Here is a 23,930-nt window from a genome sequence, read left to right as displayed (position 1 = left end):
CTGGATGCCCTTCAAACGCACGGCTCATCGGTACTTGGTAATCTGGTGCACAGGCGTCATCGGCTCACCACCCTGAACCATGCGTCGAGGGTTCGTAAGGGCACTGCGGCCTCCCTTGACGAATTGCTTTCGCATTTCAAAGAATGCAGCGTGATCTTCTTCCAGCTTCTCGGCGTCTTGGACGCTGAGACGACTGCACTCGAGAATCTGCTCATCATGTGCGAGGTCCGACGCCTTGGTAGTGTCCTTCATCTCGCAGTACTTTCCAAAGCAATGCTCGGGATAGTTCTTGTAAAACTCACGGTAGCCCTTTTCTAGAATGAACATCTGTCATCCATCGCGGCCGATCGCAACAGGTGAGGGGTTTGGCAAGCGATGTGCAGAGCAATCCGTATTGAGAGGGGCATCATTGTTTCGTACGTTGGGCCAAAGTCGCTGTCCGGTGCCATGCGAGAAAATGTCGTCAAGACAGCGGGCAAACTCGTATTGGTCGGGGCCGCGTTGGGCAGAGAATTCGCAGTGGAAGACAACGGCCGTGCGATGGGTTTCAGTGAACGGCACTTGCGGGTTGTAAAACAAATGGTTGAGAACATGCTCGCGTAGCCAAGCGCGCTGGGCGTCTGAGGATCAGGAGATGAAGAATGAGGTGCAACAAAAGTCAATCGGGCGCCCAAGAGGGAACGTGCCAAATCAAAGAGGGAGTAGATCAAGACAAGTGGCACTGAAGGTCAATGACTTACTCAGGATGTGGCCGCCGTCGTATTCAAACGAAAAGCGGCAGTCCAGCACCAAAACATGGGTAAAATGCTCGGCATACTCGCCCTTCAGCAAGCGAGACAAAGTTTCACCAGAAATGTAGGCTCGAATGTATTTGCGTTTGCTATAAAAGAGACATGGTAAGGATGGCCCATCAACAAAGGACTTGCGTGGGGGGCGGAGACAGAAGAAGCCAAGGCGGGTAAACGTGACAAGACGCGACATACCAGTGCCGGGTGTCGGTCAGCGGCAAGGGATACTCATAGTCATGGTCTGACTGCATCGCAGATTGAAGTTTGGGTAACGGTGAACACACATCACTGCGGGGAAACATATAGGCAAGCGAATGACACAATAAGTTTGTTGACTCGACACGCGGATTGGTCTGTGCTGCAAGGCAACGTACGCTTCTGAGCGCACGTCCCGGCTGAGGGGCACGCTCTTTCGATCCTCGGAACTGGAAGGGACAAGGTCGGGAACGGGGCGGCGACTAGCCGCCGACTCGGATTGGGAGCGCTGCAGTGTGACGGCGCGGCGCGGCGCTGGGCGGCCTGGGTTCTCCGCGATTTGGCGAGCAGGCGATGCTGATGGCTGAGAGGCTGCTGGCAGAAGCAGTGGTGATCCAGCTAGCTGTCCTTGGGCGCAAGTGGCTCGAAAGGCCGTGTTGCTCGGTTTGATCTGTCGGGAGGCAGTGAGCTGTGGGGAGGCTGTGGCGGCGGCCTGCCTGGTCATGTTCGCGGGGGGAAAGCTTTGGTTGAGACTGCTTGCGCCCAAGTTGGACAGCTTGGAGATGGGAAATCGGCTTGAGCCATCTGAACGGTCGGGGGTGGGAACACATAGCTCCTCCAGGATATCGTTGTCAAACTCCATCGCCTCGTAGTGGTCCTCGATTGAGTTGCCCTTGAGCCATGGGCAGGTCTCAAAGACAGCGTCGCCGTCGTCGTCGTCGTCTTCAAGCACATCGATCACGGACTGACTTCCGAGTTGCACGCCGCCAAACTCAGCGGAGAGAGCTTCGTCGGTATGATTGGGGAGGATGTGCGTGCGACTAGCGGGGCGCAACTGCTCGTTGTGGCTGGCGAAGAGCACGGGGCTGGAGCACGGCGATAATTCTGAACATGACGAGGCGGCGGCTGTACATGAAATGCAAGCACAACGAGATGCGGTGGGTGAGAAGAGTGTCGACCCGACAATGCAAAACCGGGAAGGAACAAGGAAGAAAATGCAGCACGTACAGCAGCGAGAGTGAACCCAGGTGGTGGTGCGGGGAGAGCCGGAAGAGTAAGGTTCTGATGCCGAATTGCGAGAACTGCGGCTGCTCTTTTTCGAAATCAGCTTGCGACCATTTTGGCGATGTTCTCGAGGCATGCTGGGGGAAGAGCAATCCCGTTCGCCGCAGCTGTTGGAGCTGCTGGGCGAATTCTCCTTCAGGCTATTGTTGGAGGCATCGTTCAAGATGGCACGGGTAGCGTGGCTGTTGCGCCGCAAACGGCTGGGCATGGATGAATTGCTCATGATGCCAAGGCGGCGATGAACGAGATTGCCTAAACCAAGCACGCGACCAGAATGAGCCGTGGCCTTGAGGAAAGGGGCGATACCACAAACACCACTGCCATTGAATCACACCATCCAACTTTGTCAAGACGGCATGCCAAAAGTAAGAAAGAAAGAAAAAAAAACCTCAAACTCGAAAAGCCACAACAAAACTTGATTTGAAAAAAAAAAAAAAAAAAAAAGAAAGAAAAGAAGAGGAAAGAAAGAAACGAAAAGGGTCCTCCGCACACGAGGCAACGCACGCACAGAACTCTGGCTTGGCGAGCTCTGATGAGTGGCAGGAGCTCGGGATGAGCGGGAGACGCGAGAAGGAAAATGGCACATTGTGGGCGAGGAGGGGGTAGGCAGGAGAGGGGTGGAAGAAACGGCGATGCCGTTATGACCGTTGAGACACCCAACATCTCAACGGAAAACGAACAAGTCAAAGAATGCCCAAGGCGAACAACGAGGGGGATGGAAAGCAAACAAATAACAGGGCAGGCTGAAAACGAAAAAGAGGAAGTGTGCCCAACAGAGCAACTGACGGCGTGATTGGCCCAAGGCGAGGCAAGGGTAGTCATGCTTTCAGGTTGGGGAGGGGCGCTGAAGTGGCAGCGTGATGAACGCTCAACCCCGAACGGGAGCGGACGAGTGAGACTTACCCAACCAAGAAAGGTTAACGTTGGGGGGAGGGGGGTGATCGACGAGAGAAGAGGGGGCGAGTTGCTAAGCGCCGAGGCCAGGTGAGCCGTGCCGACGGAGCAGAAAAGTGCAGCAGATCCTTGAGGCTGGGGAAGTAGCAAAAGCGAGGCAAAAAGTAGGGCGAGTGAGCACAGCGCTCTCATTTCCCAGCGCACTTGCATATGTGGAAGAAGGGTGGGGTGGCTTGTCGTCGGGGAGCAGATGATGATGGATCAACAAGACCAACAGCACCCGCACTGGGCAAACGGATGAATGGACGAGGGAGCGCCACCACCACCACCACCCACTGGGAAGAAATGAAATTATTTTTCAAAAATAGCAAAAAGGCAAGGAAAGAAAGACTCGAGCCAGTCAGTCACTCAGTTCATCCCCCCCCCCCTTATCAACGGCAGGGGGAGGGGTGGAGGGAAGCATGCCGCGTGCGGGATCGCGGTTGGGGTGGTAGGGGCAGGGAGGGAGCGATATCGTGGTCGTAGCCAGCGGATAGCGGGCACAACCGCGTCAAAACACCAGAGACACGGACCACTCACTCGAAAAGGAAATCACCACACACACCCACACACACACCTTTCATCACCTACGACTCGAGCTTTTCAAAAAAAAAAAAAAAAAAAAAGGCAAGGAAAGCAAGAAAGAGAGAAAGAAAGAAAGAAAACCCCACACACACACACATTAGGAAAAAGCTCTTTTGTGTGTTGTGTGTATTTCTTTTGTTCTTTGGGTATCAAGCTGTAACTCCAGAACACACACACACACACACACACACACACACACACACACGATAACCCAAAAGGAATCTCTCCTCCGATGCAATGGGGGTGGGGAAGGGTGTGTGAGTCTACGGTCGCAGTCTGTTGGGTGGTGCGCCATCAAGGGAAAAAAAAAAAAAAACAAGAAAGGGTACGACTGTGGCACCGGTAGGCAGAGAGATGGATGGACAATTGGGAGGGACGGATGAATCGATCGATGGCTTGTGCCGAGCTGACGAGCAGGTGGAGGAGTGCTGTGGGTTACGATGGACGAACGGGGGGTGGGTTGTTGCAGACATTGACAGAGAGGGACGACCAACAGAAGGTGCAAAGGCGCAAGAAGACGAAAGACCAGCAGGTCCGGGGGATTGACGTGACGGTTGGACATGGACGAGCCGGGCAAGCGCGGGCGGTGGTTTCAGAAAAAGACAAGCAAGACTTTTCAAAGAGGGACAAAGCAGGCCACACGGGCAAGGATACGGCGCAAGATCAAGCCGGGTTTGCAACGGGGAGGATGGCTCTGCCGGCCATCCCGGTGGTGCCGAGGGCTGAGGCAGAGGCAGAGGCAGAGAGGGGTGGTGGTCGTGGTGGTATGCCAGTGGCTTGCAGTGCCACTGACCAACGATACATGAATGTGATGCACACGCGGTGCGGCTTACCAGGCAGCCGAAACGCGCGACCGGGTGCGGCACTCGGCACTGGCAGGCTGATGAATCTTGGCGCCCCGCGCAACGGCAGTGCAACCATTGACGCTTGAGTCTCGGCGTTGAAAATGCCACCACTCCGATCTCGAGCGGTGTGTGTGTGTGTGAGTGTGTGTGTGTGTGTGCGCAAGTGGTGTGCATGCGCCGATTTCAAAGATCGCGCCGAACCCAGCCAATGCTTTTTTGGTGTAGCGTTGTTGCTCTCTACTGTAGGGAGGGAGGGAGTCTTTTGTTTTTAGATTGCTGTTTTTTGGATGGTTTGGGGAATGCTATGCTATCGCCCATACTTGGCACTCGCCGCTTTGCAACTTGGGGTTTTTGAGGGGGGCCGCAGGCAAGGTGCGTGTGAAAAGAGCATCAGCTCGACCGGCCAGACACGCCAGGCGCACGGGCAAGGGTCATAAGGCCGAGGACGGGCTGCCACTTTTTTTTTTTTTTCAAATTTCAGCCGATTTGTCTCATGTAGGTGTGTAGGTCTTGGGTTGTTGTACCTCCAGAGTCTTCTCATCTGAAATTTGGTTGCTTTTGAAATTCTCTCGCCCTCTCTGGCTCTCTGGCTCTCTGGCTCTCTGGCTCTTGTGTACCCGTGTCTCTGTCTCTGTGTCTATCTCTGTTCTGTCTCTGTCTCTGGCTCTGGCTCTCTGACTCATTCTCTCTGTCTCCGGCTCTCTCTCTCTCTCTCAAACTCTCTCTCTCAAACTCTCTCTCTCCCTATCTCACTACTCATACATTGGGATACACAAATACTACGTCACACCATCAGACCTAGCCTGGCTTGTGGGCTCGCACGAGCTTGCACCTGACAAATTGAATTTTTTACAGGTGCTGCATCTCAAACCCTCTCCATAGGGGGGAGCAATGGCAACATGCAAACGGCAGCGGTGGTAAGACGCGGCTGGCCACAACCATGCCGGCAAGTACCGCGAGAAAGGACCACATAGAGAGACCACAGCACCAAGGCCAGCTGAAATACTGGCGCAGCGCTCATGCAGCCCGCTTCTCCTCCAAGGTCCACTATGACCATGATGAACCGTGGTCTCGTGCCATGAGTGAATTCCCTGTGGCACGAGGCACGTCCTTTTGGCAACAGCTCGTTCGCGCTTGCATACCCAAACCGCTCACTCTCTTTTTTTTTCTCTCTCTCTCTCGACTCGTGGTGTAACGGCAATGCCGTTGAAACGGTCATCCAACTGCCAAAAAAAAAAAAAACTCGGCCAACGGTCGGCACCCTCACAAAACTCGCAGATGGGTTTGCGCACGGCGATTGGTTTCGAGTCATCTGCAACGCCAGCCTTGAAATTTTTGACAGGAAATCCCTTTGGGTGACAGCAGCAACAACAAAATGCAGGAGAAAAGGATGCATCGCCAACGATGACTTGTGGGTCCAGCCAGTCGCGTATGTGCGAGGAGTGCTAGCCGTGGTGGGGCAGACATGTCCGCATGCTGGACATGCCAAGCAACAATCGTGTGGGGGCAGGGCAATCGAGACCCAAACGGCTCGAGTATATTGTATAGATTTGAAAGCGAAAAGTCATGTTCAGGCTAATACAAAATTATTCGGCGCCGCGACTCGACGAGACATGTGACCTAGTCCTTCCCGCGCACGGTACATATAAAGTAATTTACTTTGTGATTGTACACATGTAAAATACTTTCTGGTCGGTGTAGGGGAATTACTGCGACTGCATTCGAGGCCTGTGTGTCTGGCTCCCTCGCGAACGTCGCTGCTGCATTTGGTTACTCGGCTGCTGCATCTTCTAACGTAGGACTCCCGTTACGAGATGCCATTTTTCTCCACCGTTCTGCATAAACCCCACGGCGCCGTCCGTCATGGCAAGCAACCGACCTCAAGCTGGTCTCAAGGGCCTCCTGGCTGAAGAGTGTGAGTGTGCCCGTGCCGGCAATGGTTGGACCTTGTCTAGGGTGTCCTCTGGGTGTTGCCGTGCTGCCGAGCTCGGCTTGGAGCATGAGAGGGTGATGTGGGCGTCCAGTGCGTGGGTGTGGCACGCATCGATCTTGTGCTCATTGGGGTGTTGGCGTGTGGTAGTGACCCCGATGGTCTACGGATTTGGAGATGCGCGACACCCGCTTCAAGTCACCGTCGACTGTCTCGAAGACTGTGTGATGGAGTACATCATTTCCATGGTCTGTCCGTTGGTTCTCGCGCCCCTCGTCGTCGTCGTCGTCGTCGTCGTCGTCGTCGTCTGACTTCCGGCCCCCTTTCTTCCTCTTGCGAACGCGCGCATGCCCGCCCGCTCACTGCTTGCCGCAACCATCGGCATTCACCGACCATTCCTGCTCATGGCCGCTGTAGACCCAAGCCGCATACGAGCTGGCCCCTTCAGCACGGTCCCTCAAGTGTGAGAGCCTGTTGCTGCAACTGCGACACGACCGCAAGAAGCGCCAGCGCGTCAAGGTACGGATGCACGCCTTTATTTCCCTTTTGCTGTACCCTGCGCGTACAAAAGCCCAAACATGCCTGTTGTCTCACTCTGCCGTGCTCGTGTGTACCCGTCTCAGGACATTCTTCGAGCTCAAGACGAACTCAAGGATGTTCGCAAAAGTTACAATGATAAGAAAATGTGATCCTTGTCGCCGCACCCCGGGCCCAGCTGCTGCGCAGCCGCCACACCTTTGCTCTCCGGTGGCCATGCCACCTTGATGCATGCAACTGCGTTTGGCCTCGATGTCTTGTTTGCTTCCTCCAAATTGTATCTGCGTTTTTGGACCCTCGTACCATGCTCGCGCCTCGTTTGACCAATCACCCGCCGTCGGTCACTCTGCCCCGCCTCAGCGCCACCGCGTTGAGGGGGTGCAAGCACCCGCCTTCCTCGCTTGAAACCAGCTCGGCGCTTGCCCAGAAATCTGGTCGCCTCCTTTGTCGATGGTCGTCCCATCCGAGCCTTTCTCCCCGGTTTTTCATTGGTTGTTTCTGGCTTGTGACGACCGGTCCTTCCCAGCTGCGCGTGTGCATGCGTCCACCCCACTGGACGAGCGTTTCCTTTCTCGTGCCGACACCGACTCAAACCCCGGCATGGGTATCCCTGGGCCGTGATACCACTCTACGATCGCTGCCGCGTCCGTCCTCGGACCCTGCCGCGCTTCGGCACCATCTTGCTTCACTCTTGGTTTGGCATTTCCATCATCATGTCCAACACCTTCTGCGCATAACAACGCCGTTCGGGTGCGTGTGCTAGACACGGCCCAGTTGATATCGGCGACCACATGCCGCTCTGCAGCGAGTCAAACCAGGCGAGGGGCGCGTTGTGACACACATGCATACACGGATGAAAAGAACAAGACAAGCTCAGTACGCCGATGGCTAAAATTTCGTGCAACCTGAGCGTCTGTTTTGCAAAGTCGGATGCAAAGGCTCAACAATCGGTGCTGCTTTTGTTACTCGTGTTTCGCTCATTTTCAGGAGGTTTGGAATGCCGTGCTCGCAAACATTGAAATGGCCCTTCTGGGCCGTGCATCAGCCAGCTGTGTACAGCGCAACATCAACGCGCTCATGGGTTTTTTCCCTGCAGTGGAAAAAAATTACCCCAAAATTGCGCATAAATTGCTGACTATTACTGGTTTATTAGATAGAGTAGATAAAGTGTGATCTGGTGCAGAAAAGAATGCGCATCAAGGCAAACATGCGTAGCAAGAAGCGGTAGTTGTTGACGAAAAATATTGAGAAGATGCGGTAGCAGCGTAAACACGTTAACAGCATGGCAGCAGACGACAACGACGAGTTTCAGGTGGTGCACACGCGGCGGCGGCGGCGGCGCCAGCCACAGCGGGTGCAACCACACCAGGCTGAGCCGAGCACCGTCCAACCGCCAGGCGTGGCTGCTGCGGTGCAGTCGACCCCTCTTGCTGCACACCGCCAAAGTGATGGGAGTGACCCGCCACCGTCGGCAGATGAGCTGCAGCGTCTGCGCGCGCGCCTCGCTCAAGATCGGTGAGTGCGCGCGTGTCGACCGTTGAACCAGGTGTCTCGCACCAATACCGGCATCCTTATCCTGCACCTCATCACCGCCCGCGGGGCCTGGTGTGCTACACAGGGAAGCCGTTGTGGGTAGCCAAGCGCTCAACTTTGCGACAGGTCGGTGAAGCAACGCCTGGCTGACTGGTGTCGAGAGCTCTGGCCTGCTCACCCGGCCTACCACACTGCGCAGGTGTTGTCTCTTCGGCCCATGAGGCAAACCCGTTTCTTAGCGCTGTCTGCCTCTGCCTGGGCAATTTTGCCACTTCGCGCACGGGACGACGACAGCTGGCCTTTTTCCTCGCGCTCATACAAGATCTGGGCCTTGCGCCCAAGAACGTCTTTGTGTATGATCCCTGCTTCTCATGCCTAGAGCAAACCTTCCTCGCAGCGCAAGGCTTGGTAGTGGCCAGTCCCTCGCCGGACACCCTTCCCACCCGTGCCCTCTTCTTCCTCCCCCATTGTGAGGGCAAACTGTACAACGAGCTGCTGGGGGCGTATGATGTCGGCCTACCACATCAGCTGTGGCTCATCAACGACATTCGGCTGTATCACGAGCGTCTGCTGAACCAGCTTCCGGCGCAGTACGCGCACATTGCCCGTTGGTGGCCCCAGGCAACAGTGCGTCTGCTTCCTCTCGACGCAGACCTGGAAACCGCACTCTACGCTCTTGGATTTCACACCTTTGCCCCTGCTGCGTCCTCTGGCCCGCTGAGCGAGCCAGCGGCATGAACCAGCCATCCTTTTGAGTCCAATTCTTAGTTGAACTAATCCTCGTCACGACCCCTCTAGGCCATTCCTGCACCCGCCGAGTCTGACAGCCCCGCACAGACATAGACAGACAGATGACACAGACAGACACAGCGATACACAGACATGCCATACCTGGTCTGGCAACACACCTCCCAACCTCAGCCCACCTAATCGATCCCCGGTTCTATACACCCACCACCCGCCACCGCCGCCTCTTTGGATCCAGTCAGAGACAGAGACAGAGACAGAGACAGAGACAGAGACAGAGACAGAGACAGAGACAGAGACAGAGACAGAGACAGAGACAGAGACAGAGACAGAGACAGAGACAGAGACAGAGACAGAGACAGAGACAGAGACAGAGACAGAGACAGAGACAGAGACAGAGACAGAGACAGAGACAGAGACAGAGACAGAGACAGAGACAGAGACAGAGACAGAGCCACGCACAGACAGACAGACAGACACAGACACACAGACACAGACACACAAAGTAAAATACATCTGATAAAACACCTCTCTCTCTCTCTCTCTCTCGTCTGTGCATTTGAAATTCCCAGACGAGGTTGGGGGATACGGCCGAGGGCAAAGACGGGGGCTGGAGCGGCTGTTGGTGAGGAGGGGCCTCGAACGCGGGGGTGAAGGACGGGAGGGGCGCACGTATTATTTTTTTGCGGCGCGCGGAGAGGCTGTCTGGTCAGTTGACAAGGCAGGATGGAGTATATTTTGGTGTCGACGGAGAACACCCTTGGTAAGGCTGATGAGTGTGGCCCCCGGGCGGGCGTGTGTCCTGCTCCGTGCGTGACGGTGGCTGGCTGCCCGCCAACTCATCTGCCCGTGCTTTCTATAGCCAATGGGCCGACTGTGTGCGGTGATGCTGATAGCGACCCCGAGCTGATGGCCGCGTGCGGTGCCAAGCTGGTGCAACCGCTGGGCATTACGTTTACCGAGTACGTCTCCCCATACTGTCCCCGCAAGGTTCTGAACGTCTTGGCCACGCATGGCTTTCGCGTGGTGGCCAGCTCTGGTGCTGGCCAGACCTGTGTCTGGACCCTGGAGCGGGCCAAGGCTTGAGCAAGCTGTGGCGTTTTGGTGATTAACATGTATGTTAAAAAAAAAAAAAAATCGAGCAGAGTGGTGTTGCCTTCTTTGACATCTTTCAATTATGCAGCGGGTCCGTCCACTGGAGCTGTGCGTGACATGCGCGGGCAGGCATCGGGGGGCCGCATAGAATCACGATCACACACAGGCAGAGGCGGGTGGGTTTGATTGACGGATGAGGTAGTCACGTGCGCTGCGCGCCCTTGACCGAGAAGAGAAGGGCAAGCAAGGCCCGGCTACACCAGCCTGTCGAGTCCGCTTAATCAGAAGACAACTGGTCGTAGAGGGAACCAACGACCACAGACCACTCGCGGATCTCATACTTGCGCACCAGCTCTCCACGAACGTAGGGGTCCTGCTCGGCAAACTCTCGAGCTTCTTGAGGGCTACGAAAGATGAGAAAGCCCGCGTCGACGGGATTGGCTGCCGCCCCTCCCAATAGCAGGCTCCCGCGTCGCGCCGCATCACGCGCCAGCTGCAGGTGGGCCGAGCGGTGGGGTACTCGCTTCTCTGCCATGTTCTCCACGAAAAAGTACTTCAGCACCGCCAAGGGTACGGGTGTAGCGGCGGCCGTCCCATCACCCTGGGTCATGCCTCGACTCTGATGGCCAAGGCTCCAACGACTTGCACGCCCCGCACCCCGCACGATGGTGCCCCACATTGCGCCAGCTAGCTCGCAACACCCCGAGGTTTCAGATCCTCCTCTCACCACCTATTCAGCCCCTTGGTCTTCGTTGCTCCGCCCCCCTCGTCGCCACGACCACTGGCACAACGCTCTCGACGTCAACGCGCAACACAACAGATCAGATCGCGTCAACTGCTCTTAGCTGATCAAGGTTTCACCACGTTCCTCTGAAGTAGTGCTACATTTTGCTCATAACCTCTCAGTAACCTTAAACTAGTACTATCTTGTGACATGAAAGTTCCCTGAAAGACCAATATCTCTGAAAGGATCGAATGAACTTCGACTGTCTCTGGAGTCGAGATTGATTTCATCATCATCTCTCTTTTTTGTCGTTTTCTTGATCTCTCTCTCTCTCTCTCTCTCTGAGTGTGTCTCTCTCGCATCGACGGCCGTGAGCAACGTCGGCGGTGCTGGCTTTGCCGACAGTTTGCGCTGCTTGTGGGGCTGGTACAACATCATGGGTGGGGCAGGCACCTTGTCGGCACCCCCGGGCTTGGCTCCAGCCTCGGCCCGAGCACTTGGACGCTTACCCGGTTGCCTCCCGCTTGCGCAACTGGATCAGGCGGCCGAGGAATCCGGCTATGAAACCATTCTGGTACGTCTCTCGTCCCCTTTCGTCCAACTCGCCCCGCCTGGGCTCCGCTCCGTCTGGGCATGACTTGGCTCTCTCATGCCCGTTGAATTGCAGGTGGACTCGGATTGGCTGGAGATCTTGCAAAGCCTTGACCAGCCGCTGGCCGATAAGACGCCGCCCGTGACTTCCGCTGTTCAGGTGGAGCCCCCGCGCTGCTCTTTACCCCCGCATCTTTATGCGCATCTGCTTCAGCCCTCCACCAACCATCGGGCGCGAAGCAAGCACGGTGTTGACCTGCTAGTGGCCATCACCGTCCCCGGACAACCCCGCCAGAGCGCTCAGCCCCATGAGCCAGTGGATGCTACAACACGCGTCACGCCAGCACCAGCAAATCCCCCGGGCCGCACCAACGCAAGCGCACCTACAGCCACAGACCCATCAACCCTACCCCCCGAAGATGGCACTCAGGCCACCTCTGTCTTTGCTTCCCTGATTGCAGCCAGTCACCAGGCCTCGGCGCAAGCCACGGCCGGCGTGCTTGCCCTGCTCCACAACCCGCGTGCTCTAGACAGCCGCATCACCGCCACGTCCTTGGACGCCAACGCCCCGGCCTCTGCCGAAGCCTGTCAAGCCTGGCTTGATGCTCTTGCCGCGGCTGGCCCCGTATTCCAGCGCCTGCCCAGCGCGGAAGCCTTTGAGCTCCTGCCACTTCACCCAACATCACCTGCGCCCATGGCCACTGTTCCACCCTCACCTTTTCACGAAGTGCTTGGCCTGTTCCTCGAGGATAACAGCACTACCATCCTTTTGCGCCATGAGACCTGCAGCGGTCACCACCTTCTGCGCCACGCCCCAGGACTGCTCAATCTTAATGGCATGTCCACCATGTACATCTTTCAACAGGTATTGAGACTTGACACCCAATTCTGCACGGCGCATGACCTGCCGCATTCACCTGATTCAATTCTCCATACTCACCCCTTATTCTTGCAGCTCTGTGATCAAGTGGCCAACCTGCACGAACAGGGTCTTACCCATGGAAGGTGGGGTTCCACCCACTCCCATCGCAACTCAAATTTACTCGCAGACCGCTTGCATTTGCGAATTTTTTTTTTTAATCTTATTCGCCGCCGTACCTTCAGGATTGGTCTCGACACGATCCGTGTCAATCCACAGCTGCGCGTGACTCTTCTACCGCCCCATCCCAACTTGAATCTGAATTTGCCACCCCCAGCTGCCCCCGGCACAGTTGACATTAGTGATCAGCTGCCCCTCGGCGTACTCGTCGAAGCATGGTGTGTCCATCAGTCGTGAACTGAATCGCGCCTCCCGAGCGCACCGCTTCATGCTCACGTCTGCGTCGCTTTGGCAGGCTTCTTGGAGGCATTAGCAACTTTGACTATCTGATGGCCCTCAATTCTCATGCTGGCCGTCGACTCAACGACCCAAATCACCACCCCATCTTCCCATGGATCACCGACTTCTCTGGGTCTGTCAACTGCCTCGCCTTGCTCGCTGGGCTACCAGTTGGCTAAGTTGGCGTTGTTTTTGCTTGGCCGACCGATCTTTCCTCGTACTCATGCACTGCTCATGCGTTTTCTTCTTCGTCCAGATCAAGTCTTGGTGACTCGTGGCGCGACCTGACTCAGTCCAAGTATCGCCTCAACAAAGGCGATGCACAGCTCGATCTGGCCTGGACCGGGCCGGACCCCCATCACGTGGCAGACATCCTCTCCGAGCTCTCCTATTTCGTCCTGAAGGCGCGCGTGACACCCAAGGATATTCTTTGCGAGCATGTGCGCTCACGCTGGGTGCCCGAAGAATACCCCAGCTCAATGGTTCGTTGCCTCATATGTTTGCGTCGTTCGGGGAAATCAACAGCATCGGCACACACAAACTTTGCCAGCCCCACCTGACACTCCCCACCTCTCCCTGCCCCGTGCTCACTTGTGCTTCACGCAGGAGCGCATGTACATGGTGTCTCCGGACGAGTGCATCCCCGAGTTTTACACCGACCCCTCAATGTTTCGCTCCATTCATGCTGACCTTCCTGACCTGCACCTGCCCGCCTGGGCCGACTCGCCAGAAGACTTTATTGCCCAGCATCGGGAGGTCAGGAAAAGCTGTTTTGAGGTCTTGATGCAGCAACACTGAATGCGCAACGTCCTCCTGACGTTGCTCCATCGTCGCACCCGTAGGCATTAGAGAGTGATTACGTCACGGAGCACTTGCACACTTGGATTGACCTCACATTTGGCTATTTGCTGACGGGTGAGGCTGCGGTCAAGGCTAAGAATGTGCCCTACGGTGCGTTGAAGGCATTCCGCCGCTCCCAACCAGCCAAGAAGCTGTACATCGCCTGGGTGGTGCCTCGGGCCGCTGTCTTGCTGTCAACTGTTCCCGAGAATCAACGAGCTTTGCTTGCTATGTTCCCAAATGTCTAGACTTGGTGGGCAAGCGCAACGTCTTGAAGAACAGTGGTGTGGTTCAAATATTTCAAGCTCCACATCCAGCCAAAACTGGGCAACAAACCATGTGGTCTCTCACCAACGCAAGCAACGTGTCAGACATTGACGAGTCAGAGGACTTGGCTTTTGCTGCCTCGCTGACAAAAGAAGGCCTAGCCGCTGGCGCTCCAGAAGCGCTGCTCTCCTCTGTAGAAGCTCCGCGCAGCAACAGCGAAGCAGAGATCCGGGTCGTATCCAGCACAGGTGGGCACCTCGTTCTTGTGCAACATGGCCTGTGCATTAGAGCCGCATGTCATGTCATGTACGTTGATTGACCTGCTCGTAGGAAGTGTTGATTTGTCAGATGCCGCACTCGATGTCGGTGCCGGTGACTCGTCAGACGTCGATGCCGGCCCGGCTGCAGATCACGTGGACGTGCTGGAGCGCCCCATCGAACTGCCCGACCACTTGATCTTCGATGACGTGCTACAACAGCGAGCAGCCTTGGAGGGTCTCGCTCTCCCTTCGCTACCGCTCGTCACGAGTGAACAGACCCTGGAAACACAACCCACCTTCCCATCATCACCTGCGGGCTATCAGTCCTGGGACCTCTTTTGCGTGGCCGTGGTCATGGGCCAACTCATGCTCTCTGAGACACTCAAGTGCGTGTCCATCGCGCCAATGGCGAGACGTCCGACTTGAAGAAGGTCGGAGGATGATGTTATTTTTTTTTTTTTTTTTAAATTTATCCATGGGTGTATGCGTATGGCACTCGCAGATCGCGTGTTTGGGCGCGCACACACGAGAGCGACTTTGTGCAGCAGCGCTACGCCCTAGCTCAGGTATCACCTCCTTCTCCCCCTGCAAAGACTGTCGTTTATCTTTTTTTTTTGGCATGTTGGAAAGAAGCAGCATTTGTTGTTGAGTGGTCTCATTTGTTCGTGAGACACACGAGCAAGCTTGTCCCGCATTGCATGCGGGCCATTGTTTGGCCAGCAAATGCTCACTCAATGCGAATCCGCTCCACTGCTGACATTGACCGCTCTGGTCGGGCAGTTGATTGCAGAACATCAGCAGGCTCTTTTGCCGGGCACGCGAACTTGTAAGTTTGATTGATTGTCTCCAAAGAACGCCTGCTTTCAAAACATAAACCATGTGTCGTTTGCTGATGGATTTTTTTTTTTTTTATCGCCAGGCATCCTGCATCTGCTAGCCAGTCAAGACCAGCGTCAGCTGCGGGCGCGGGATTTAGCCCGGGGCCTGCACCACCCCTACGGTATCGTGTATCCAGATGGATTCATCATGACGACCGGCGTCTGTGCCCAGCTGGAGGATGCCCAAACGAAGCAAGACATGCTTCGCATCTTTTCGAGGTGGGTTCGGACTTGACACTGAGCATGATTGGTGGTTATCGCGGTCGTGCACACTGTAAATCAGCAGATCTTCATTTCTCACGTTTCGGCTGCGTTTGGTTGTTGGCCAACACACTGGGTTAGTGAAATGGATACCATCAGCAATCTCCCAATGGAGGGCTTGGAAATGCTCCTGCCATATTTCAAGCAGGTAAGAGTCTTTAATTTTTTTGAAAGATCATGTGGATGTGATCTGATGATGCGTCAACGTGACATAGGGGTTTGAGGACGTGGGCAGCGTGCGGCAGAGCCTGCGTCTGCTGCCCGCCATGGCGCGGCTACTACCGCACTCCATTCTCTACGACACCTTTGGACCCGTCATACAACATCCAATTGAGGTGTGTGCCCGATGGATGAGACTTTATGACTTGTTGACAATTGGCCCCTGACTTGTACGGACCAACTGACTGACCGCTGCTCGCATCACTTTTTTTTTTTTTTTTTTTTTTTTTTTTTGTTGCAGCAAGGGGACGAACAGCTTGCCCCTATTCTACTCGCCCATATGAGCGCATGCGCCGACGCCTTGGGTGTGAGCACTGTTGTCGATGTGCTCCTGCCTCACATTCTCGAACTCTTGGCGCATTCCAGGCAAGTTTCATGCGGCTGTGCGCTTGATCATCTCGTGCAAAAGCTCACTCTTCAGTTATATTGCCATGCCGTTCACTTTGATAGCCTCACAATGCAAAAAGCAGCCTTCACAGCGCTCGAACAGACCTTGCCTCTGATGACTCCTGCCGTGGTGGCTCGTGATTTGATCACTCCCATCTTTCGTTGTGGGCATCGCTCTGTGCCGAACCACATGCCCCAGGTGAGTCACAAGCTCTGGTCGCCACAATCTTTTGAACGCTTAGGCACCGTCTATGCATCAAGAGTCAAAACACCCCCATCTTGGCGCTCAATGAACCCTTTGTCTCACCCTGGCGCCGGCGTTTATCGTAGTGCATGGCTTTGATCGTGGCCACTTTCGGTGTGTCGCTGATTGATCAATTTCTTTTGACGACCATCACAAGTCGTTTGGACCAACTTTTGACGGCCTCACGGGTAAGGCTTCCCCGGACTGTTCTTGCCAAGCGCCCACTCTACTGCACATGGACAGTGGAGAGGCCTGCTATTGGTTCTTGTGGCGCTTTGTATTTACCCAACTTGTCATGCGCTTGCATTGTGGGGCGCAGGGAACCAATCGCGTCTTTTGTGACGTGCACAACCTCCTGACCATCTTCCATCACTTGTTGCAGCTCATGCCGGATGCGATGGTTCTCGAGCATGCCCACCAAATCACAGATCGCATCGTGCGGGCGGCGCTGCAAATCTGTGCATCTGCCTCGCACAAACTTGAGGACACGGAGCGACGGGCGCTGCTTTGGCGCGCCGTTGACTTGGGCATCCAGCTCGGCCGCCGCATGTCTCGAGACACCGCACTCAGCATTGTGCTACCTTGTTTTCAAACTTTTTTCTCCTACTGCTACATCAGCTTGCTACCAGATGAGATGGTCACACAGCAAGATGCTGGGGACATGGGCTATCTTCGGCAACTGTTCGATGAGGAAATCTGCACCTATGCGTACAATCACGCCTGTCGCATTTTGGGACAGATCAACGTACGCAACAAAATTCCAAAATTGGTGGCCCTGGAGGAGATTATATATCCTCGCCTTGGAGATATTCACACGCAGACGCTGCGCGGATTTGCCGAAGAAGTTACCTACAACAATGTCACAGACGGCGAAGCACGCGAAGAGCATCGCCTTAGTGAATACCCGACTATCAAGGCGACTGCCGCGCGGCGAGTATCATTGCCAGCCCGTCATTTGTTAAGCAGTGTTTCATCAAATGACAACGAGTCGAGCGACTTTATCCTTGAGTATGACCAGGTGGACTTGAGCGACGTGGCCGTGGCATCCACGAGCAACGTGGCGGATGGATCTAAAATGGCGAGCACCGGCACGGCAAACCTGACACCAAGCGCTCGAACCAGCACGAGTAGCGCTCTGGATGCGCGCGCGCAGGATCAGTTCTTCTTGGCTTGGCTCAAATATTGGCAGCTCTACCTCAACCAATCGGGGTCGTGGCGCCAGCCGTATCAACTGCAGGGCCAGGTTCTACAACAGTACCGTGGACACACGGGCGCGGTGCGCACGCTTGTCCCCTTGGGGTTCAACAATGCAGCGTTCATGTCCGGCAGCCGGGACCGTACGCTACGCGTCTGGACGCTCGAGCACCTGCAACATGACTTGTCGTGGGAACCATCGATTCGTGACGGGCGCTGCGCGCTAGTGTATGCCAATCATCAGCGGCCCATATTGGCGGCGACCACCGTCCCTGGGCGCTACAAGGCTGCAAGTTGTGACGGCAGCGTGCACATCTGGGACGTTCGCTCGGGCGTGTGTGAGCACAAGGCGCAGCACGGCAAAAATGGTTACGTGACCGTCCGCGGAGGCGTCGAGCAGGCGGTGCTCTTTGCTGGGGCCAATGACGGCCTTATCAACGTGCTGGACGTACGCACCCCCAGCATGGTGGTACAGCAGTGGCACGCTTTTGCAACAGGCCGCCTCAGTGCCCTGAGCGCAGGTTCGGCGCCGGGGCAAGAACGATGGTCGATTGCCGACCTCGACGTTGTAGAGCACGACGTCATGGTGGGGATTGGGGCAGGCCGCTTGGCGCTCCTGGACACGCGTGTTGGCTACGTACGCGCCAGCTGGGTGCTGCCGCACACGGGGGATCTGAGCAAAGCTCGCTTTGCCGCAGGTCAAGGAAACACGGCTCTGTACCTGCAGGGCCACCGGCTGCATCGCTTGCAGCTCGATGGGCAGGTGGGAGCCAGGGATTTACCATTGGCCAGTGAGGTGGTAGATTTTGCGTTTGCCAAGCAAAACGATTTGTTGATGCTGCAGAGCAATAATCGGCTAGCCGTCATCAACCAATGGGCTGATTGGGAGCAGTCGGAGAGCAAGACGCATCGCCTCAAAACCCTTGTGCAGGGATCAGTGCAGTCGTTGGCCTATCTAGCCGACCATCGAGCCGCCTTGGTGGGGAACGACAACGGCCAGCTGTCTGTGTTGTATTAGCTACGAGTCACGTCCGCTGGCCATCTGAGACGACCAGTGGTTGAATGGTATTTAGCTTTGTGTCGACGCGGCTTGGCGCCAACTCTCGTCAAGCCCCCATCCGCGCTTGTCATGAATTGACGACCGTTAAATGGGATTTGATCGTGGCCTCGGACAGCTCTGAAAAACAAATACAAATACAAAAACAAAAACAAAAACAAAAACAAAAAATGGCTTATCGCATTCAACTGTTGAGGCTTGACTTGTTATATCGGAAGAGCAATGCAAAGTTCATACACCGAGCCCCGGGGGCGGTTAAGTTTGTGAATATCGTCTGCCGGTTCTGGTAATATGCCTGACTGAGTTGCATCCATCAATTGATTCAATTATGACTGACAAGTCGATAGCCATGTGCTCCAGCATCGGAATGCCCCGACCGATGGCGTTATGCTTGGACGCCCTATGTCCCGGTCGGCAGTCAAAGACATCAGGTCATGATGACTTCGTACTGGCGTGGATCCAGCAAAAACATGTGCGTTCGCACGCCTTCCAATGCTTTGATTTGTCCGACCGGCACTGCCGCTGACAGTAGGCTTGCAACCATACTCGCCTCCTCCTTGAGACACAGGCCAGGATGAGCAAGCGCGAGCGTCCATAAAAGAGAGAGAGGGAGAGGGAGGGAGAGAGAGCACCAAAGGCACACGCAACTCACATCAAGAGCGCTGGCCGGAGCTCCGGTTGCCGTCGGTTCCTCCGGCTTCTCACTAACCCCACCCGCTGGGGATGTCGCCGGTTCGTTGCTGCTGGGTGGTTGAGGCGCGGGTCCCATCAAGAGTTGACGATACCAGTCCTAGTACAGCACCAATACACGTTTGAGCGGGGCATTTGCGGTTCAGCAAAGAGGAGTCTCGAAGCAGCTCTTGGATTCGGACAGCGAGTTGACATGCACACCTCATTCGGGCGAAGTTCAAAGGCAAGCGCTTCGACACGCCCGTCACTGCTGGCCCCTTGGCTAGCCAAAAAGGCTTTGACAAGATCAGGACGAAATAGCATGACCGTGCCTTCTTGAAACTCGGGGGTCTGAAAGAGCCTATCAACCCGCGCGTCCAACACACACCGAGAGATTGAGTTGAGTTCCATGCGTTGCGATCCGTCGTTGTCTCGCTGTGGCACCAACACCTGACCATAGAGAGCATCAGTTTGCCTCTTGACTCACTCGAGTGTGTCCGATGCCATGGCATCGCTGGAAAAAAGGTAGTCTGCCTCTTTTGGCTCGGTGGTCAGGTCACCACCATTCTCCACTAAAAAGCAGAGCGCACCCGTGTGGTGAGGTGTCGCAGCCCAGTTCCAAATGCATTTGCATTTGCACGCCAACCATGACCAAACAAGATGTGGCACAGTACTTCATGTGAGACACAAAAAGAGTAATGCCAGGAGACAACGCCAGACGCACCCCAAATCTGTGCAAGCCCCTCCTCGACCGAAGAGCTGAGCCACGCGCGCAGCCCATCAAACGCCATGACGTCAATCCAGGCGTGCCCGCACCCCTGCACCTGTCAGACTCGCGCCCAGACCAACAGGCAGAGAAGTAATTGGATCGTAGCGCCTTCAACACTGCTCTTCTCCGCACGCACCGGGACCACGCCGTCACCACCACCTCGCGCTGCACTGTCGTCGATGGATCTTAAAACGTCGCAGGAAAAAAATAAAATAAAAATTAACCGTTGCCCTTTGGGAAAAAACATCTGACATCGATCTTCAAAAAAAGCAGTCTCAAGCCGTTTCTTCATGGTTTGTTGTCGACAAGATGTTGTGGTTTTGTGTGTGTGTGTGTGTGTGTGTTGATCAAAAGTGGATCATATGCATGGCATGGCGGGACTGTAGGGGAAATGACTGGCAGGGCGTTGGGTATGCGCGTAAGCCTTCAATTCAGGCTGTGATGACACCAACGTGCAGATGAGGAAAGCCTCACAAGGTCAACTGCAACGTGCGTGCCGTGGCGGGGAGCTCGACCTCGATCAGGTCGCCCTCGCGACACGCGGGGCGGGCACCCGAACCGGCAAAAGGCTGATGAGCCTCGTCACATGCCTTTGGCGCCAAGACACGCACGTTCAAGGGTTGCTCCAATTCATTTTGAGCGAGGTGCGGCGCCACAACTAGGCTTGCGTTGGGTCGCGTATGCACACGCACCACAAAGGCGCTACTGACGCCATGATCACGCAATTCACCCACGCTGACATGCAGCTGACCGGCCTTGACCTCGACGGCAATGTTCATGAGCTGTTGACGCTCGCGGTCAAAATAGGGGCGGGACAGTTGCACCTGTTTGCCGCTCACGAATACTTCCAGCACGAGCGTTGACCAGTCTTGGCCTTCGGCACGCACCCCAGGCGTGGCAGTCATCAACGCAACGCTGTCCGACTTGTGCCACATGGGAATTTGCTCGTATGGTTTGCTCACCGTCGTGCTCTAGAACACGACAAAAAGAAAGGGGGAAAGGGGGAGAAGGGAGGGGACCACAGAGTTAACATATCATGTCAGGAGACCGTCTCTTGCATCAAAACGTTGGTCATGTTTTTCTTCTCCTTCTATCCCATAGAACGCACCAAAGGGCCCGAAACCTGCGCTCCTGTCCAGGCCTCAATCCAGGTGCCAGGTGGAATCCACACTGCACGCGTCGTCGTGTTGAGCGTCGAGTTCCAAATGGGCGCGACCAGAGTGTCATTCAGGAAGAAATACTGCTCGTCCGAGGCAGCCAAGGCGCCGTGCTCTGGCCAAAACAGGTCGCCGCGAACCACAAGAGGAAAGCCCGTCGCCGTGGCCAGGGCTCCAGCCGTCACGAGGGATGGGATCAGCTTGTATCTGTCAAGCAAATCGGATGCGTGCGATCCGAAATTACGACAAGTCGACGCATGGTTCATATGAGCATCCATAGCCACACGCAAGATCGACCCGCTTGGCTTTTCAAAGACAGGGCCGCACGCACCGCATGTCAAAGTAGGAGCGCAACACATTCTCAGTATGATTGTCATAGCTCCAAGGCTGATGCGGGCTGCCATGCAGCCGCAAGATGGTCCCAAAGGCGCAATGGGACACCCAGCGCATCAGGTCCCCTGCAGAGCCACGGTAGTCACCACCGCAGTCCGAGTGAAGATACGGCTTGAGATCGTAGACACCAGCATTGACCATGCTCTGCACGCTTGCCTGCAGTGGCACGCCATCGCCCGTCCACCACTGGCGGCGTCGAGAAACCCACAGGCATTGGCAAACGCCACACACAACAAGACGGGCAACCGTGTTAGAGGACTAGAGGACACACCCAGAAACGCTTTACCCTCAGACATGATTTGGCGTACCACGGGGTAGCGATGGTGGCTAGCGTGCTCGTGCTGAATGTCACCGGGCACATTATTGTCCCGTGCATACTTGTTGAGAATGATGGGGGCTGGGAATGAGGGGTCGCGATACATTTCATTGTACAACTGAACAGTGGTGTAGTAGATGTGCGAGGCCCAAGCCACATTTGTCTGTGAAAAAAAAAGAAAAAAAGAAAAAAAGCAGTGAGGGGCTAGTCCTGGCCATCCAGCGAGCTGGCTTTGTCGCCTTTGATGCGAAAAACATAAAAAAAAAACAAAAAAAAAAACAAAAAAAACAGCGCCACAGGCACGCATAATTCACAGCAAACGCGTACGTAGCCGTCCCACGCCAGTCCCGTTGTATTGCCTGCCACATCGTGCCAAGTGAGCAACCGCCAAGCCTTGGGGCTTCCACTGATACGCGTGCACGCTCAAGGAAACAATCATGCACCCATATCCCAATGCAACAGTATGGAAAAAGCCAAAAGCAAACGATAATTGTCCCAAAGCATGTTGGCCTTGAATATACGCACCAAGGACATTCGGTGGTGGAATTGAGAATTTCCAGTTGGCATCAAACCACCTGATGCGACCCGACAGTAAGACGCATGAGGACATGGCGACAAGCGAGTCGTCGGTGTGGCATCGGCTTTGAAGAGCTTTATCGACAAACCAATAGGTCAATCCACGCGAGAGCCAGCTGGTAAGGCCCTCCCATCGAAATGCAACCTCTTCGGCTGAAGTTTGAGCTGTCAAAGTGCAAAAACAAGCGTTCAAAGGCCCAGCGATTGAGAGCGTTTCAAAATAATAAAAAAAAAGAAAAAAAGAAAAAAAAAAGAAAAGAAAAAGAAATCTTTGGGAAATGCCAACGGGCTGATCAGGGGGTCGTTTCAACGCATGCATTCAAGAACACGTACGGGCTTGTGGGTAAGGATGGTCGTTGAAGTAAGTGCTAATGTGGTAAAAAGAGGATAGGGAGTCAGTCTTTAGCGTGGTTTTGAACAAAGCAAGTGTGGCAACGCGCCAGACCACGCACCGCAGCTTGCGATCCTCCAGAAACTTGAACCAGTCATCAAAGCTGGGGAAGAGGTCCGTGTTGGGGTTGTCGTCTAGTGAGCGGGACAGGTAAGCGCAGCAACGTCGCAGCTGAGTGGGCACGCGTACGACCAGGAGCGAGCAACGCGCAAACGCGGTCAAACGCACAGTAGTGGTCCGTGTTGGCGTTGGTGGTGCTGGGAAAAAGAATGCCAGGATCAAGAGAAAAACAAATTACCAAATGAATCATACTCTGGAGTGCACCTTCTCATGGGAGACTGGACGCGAGGAGTCCACAAGTCCACGGGTAGATACAAGGTATGATCCAGCCGGAAAGAACCACATACCGCCAGTTCATGTCGAGGGCCCACACGTCAATGGGAAGAGAGTCGTTGATCCAACGATTCACCTCACCTTCAGCCTCCGATTGGGTGTAGCTGTGCCAGTAAGTGAACCAGGTGCCAAACGAAAAGTCGGGCAGAAGGGGGGTTGGTCCCGTCAGCTGGAGAACCTCGCGGCGCGCATGGTGGTAGTCATCGACGGACGCGCCAAGCAAAAAATAGTAGGTGTCGCCTGCAACATTGTTTCGAAAGTCATAGCCGTTGGTGGCGATTGTCGCTGGGTCCATGGGAGCGTCCTCGGGAGCGGGCATAGGTCCTACGCCCAAAGAACAGCAAACCAAAAGCGTGAGGGGAGGGGAAGAGCCTCTGTGGTGTGAGATAAAGAGGCGACAATCAAGCAAAGAGCCGAGGGTAGGACATTTGGGGCGTTGAACAAACCCCAGGAAGGGACGTAGAAGCGCGGAAAGTCGGCAACGGCAAAGATGGCGTCGGTTTGAGGAGCGGGGAAAGCCATGGCGTTGCTGACCAGTCCCGAATCGGTGGGGCCATACAAGACTGTGCCATTTGGGGCGAGAATGGTGACAACGACGCCACTGTTGAGAGCGGTGAAGTTGCCGCCGAGGATGCGATTGGCCGGCTTGATGCCCGTGGTTGACTGCATCAGGTAGCACATCTTGCCATCCGAGTCAAGAATCCATACCGTACAGTCCTGGATTACAACGACCCCAAAGCGGTGATGAGAGCCGTTTGGGCGGAGCGGCGGAT

General features: G+C 55.3%; 5 protein-coding genes across 5 annotated transcripts; 3 read left to right on the top strand and 2 right to left on the bottom strand.

Annotated features, from left to right (window-relative positions):
• Positions 1 to 24: 24 nt before the first annotated feature.
• Positions 25 to 2,271, bottom strand: MONBRDRAFT_31958 (uncharacterized protein; the record flags this gene model as incomplete). The annotated part of the gene is made up of 6 exons (XM_001744759.1): positions 25 to 327; positions 421 to 620; positions 741 to 880; positions 984 to 1,076; positions 1,163 to 1,889; positions 1,992 to 2,271. 6 exons carry the CDS (start codon positions 2,269 to 2,271, stop codon positions 25 to 27), a joined length of 1,743 nt encoding a protein of 580 aa, XP_001744811.1.
• Positions 2,272 to 3,957: 1,686 nt separating this feature from the next.
• MONBRDRAFT_7277 (uncharacterized protein) lies at positions 3,958 to 7,030 on the top strand (the record flags this gene model as incomplete). The annotated part of the gene is made up of 4 exons (XM_001744925.1): positions 3,958 to 4,423; positions 5,294 to 5,328; positions 6,759 to 6,860; positions 6,965 to 7,030. The coding sequence occupies 4 exons, from the start codon at positions 3,958 to 3,960 to the stop codon at positions 7,028 to 7,030; spliced, it is 669 nt and encodes a 222-aa protein (XP_001744977.1).
• Positions 7,031 to 8,160: 1,130 nt separating this feature from the next.
• Positions 8,161 to 9,149, top strand: MONBRDRAFT_7276 (uncharacterized protein; the record flags this gene model as incomplete). The annotated part of the gene is made up of 2 exons (XM_001744924.1): positions 8,161 to 8,393; positions 8,651 to 9,149. The coding sequence occupies 2 exons, from the start codon at positions 8,161 to 8,163 to the stop codon at positions 9,147 to 9,149; spliced, it is 732 nt and encodes a 243-aa protein (XP_001744976.1).
• A 1,381-nt stretch (positions 9,150 to 10,530) lies between these two features.
• Positions 10,531 to 10,932, bottom strand: MONBRDRAFT_7275 (uncharacterized protein; the record flags this gene model as incomplete). The annotated part of the gene is made up of 1 exon (XM_001744758.1): positions 10,531 to 10,932. One exon carries the CDS (start codon positions 10,930 to 10,932, stop codon positions 10,531 to 10,533), a length of 402 nt encoding a protein of 133 aa, XP_001744810.1.
• Positions 10,933 to 11,413: 481 nt separating this feature from the next.
• MONBRDRAFT_24458 (uncharacterized protein) lies at positions 11,414 to 18,454 on the top strand (the record flags this gene model as incomplete). The annotated part of the gene is made up of 19 exons (XM_001744923.1): positions 11,414 to 11,551; positions 11,645 to 12,433; positions 12,524 to 12,573; positions 12,673 to 12,825; positions 12,903 to 13,019; positions 13,143 to 13,368; positions 13,412 to 13,642; positions 13,729 to 13,837; positions 13,975 to 14,241; positions 14,324 to 14,639; positions 14,756 to 14,819; positions 14,974 to 15,079; positions 15,173 to 15,350; positions 15,474 to 15,540; positions 15,608 to 15,727; positions 15,853 to 15,916; positions 16,082 to 16,197; positions 16,329 to 16,430; positions 16,562 to 18,454. 19 exons carry the CDS (start codon positions 11,414 to 11,416, stop codon positions 18,452 to 18,454), a joined length of 5,106 nt encoding a protein of 1,701 aa, XP_001744975.1.
• Positions 18,455 to 23,930: the final 5,476 nt, after the last annotated feature.

This window comes from Monosiga brevicollis, genomic scaffold (genome assembly GCF_000002865.3).
Source record: "Monosiga brevicollis MX1 MONBRscaffold_7 genomic scaffold, whole genome shotgun sequence".
NCBI classification, from domain to species: domain Eukaryota; class Choanoflagellata; order Craspedida; family Salpingoecidae; genus Monosiga; species Monosiga brevicollis.
This window is presented reverse-complemented; position numbering and strand designations above follow the sequence as displayed.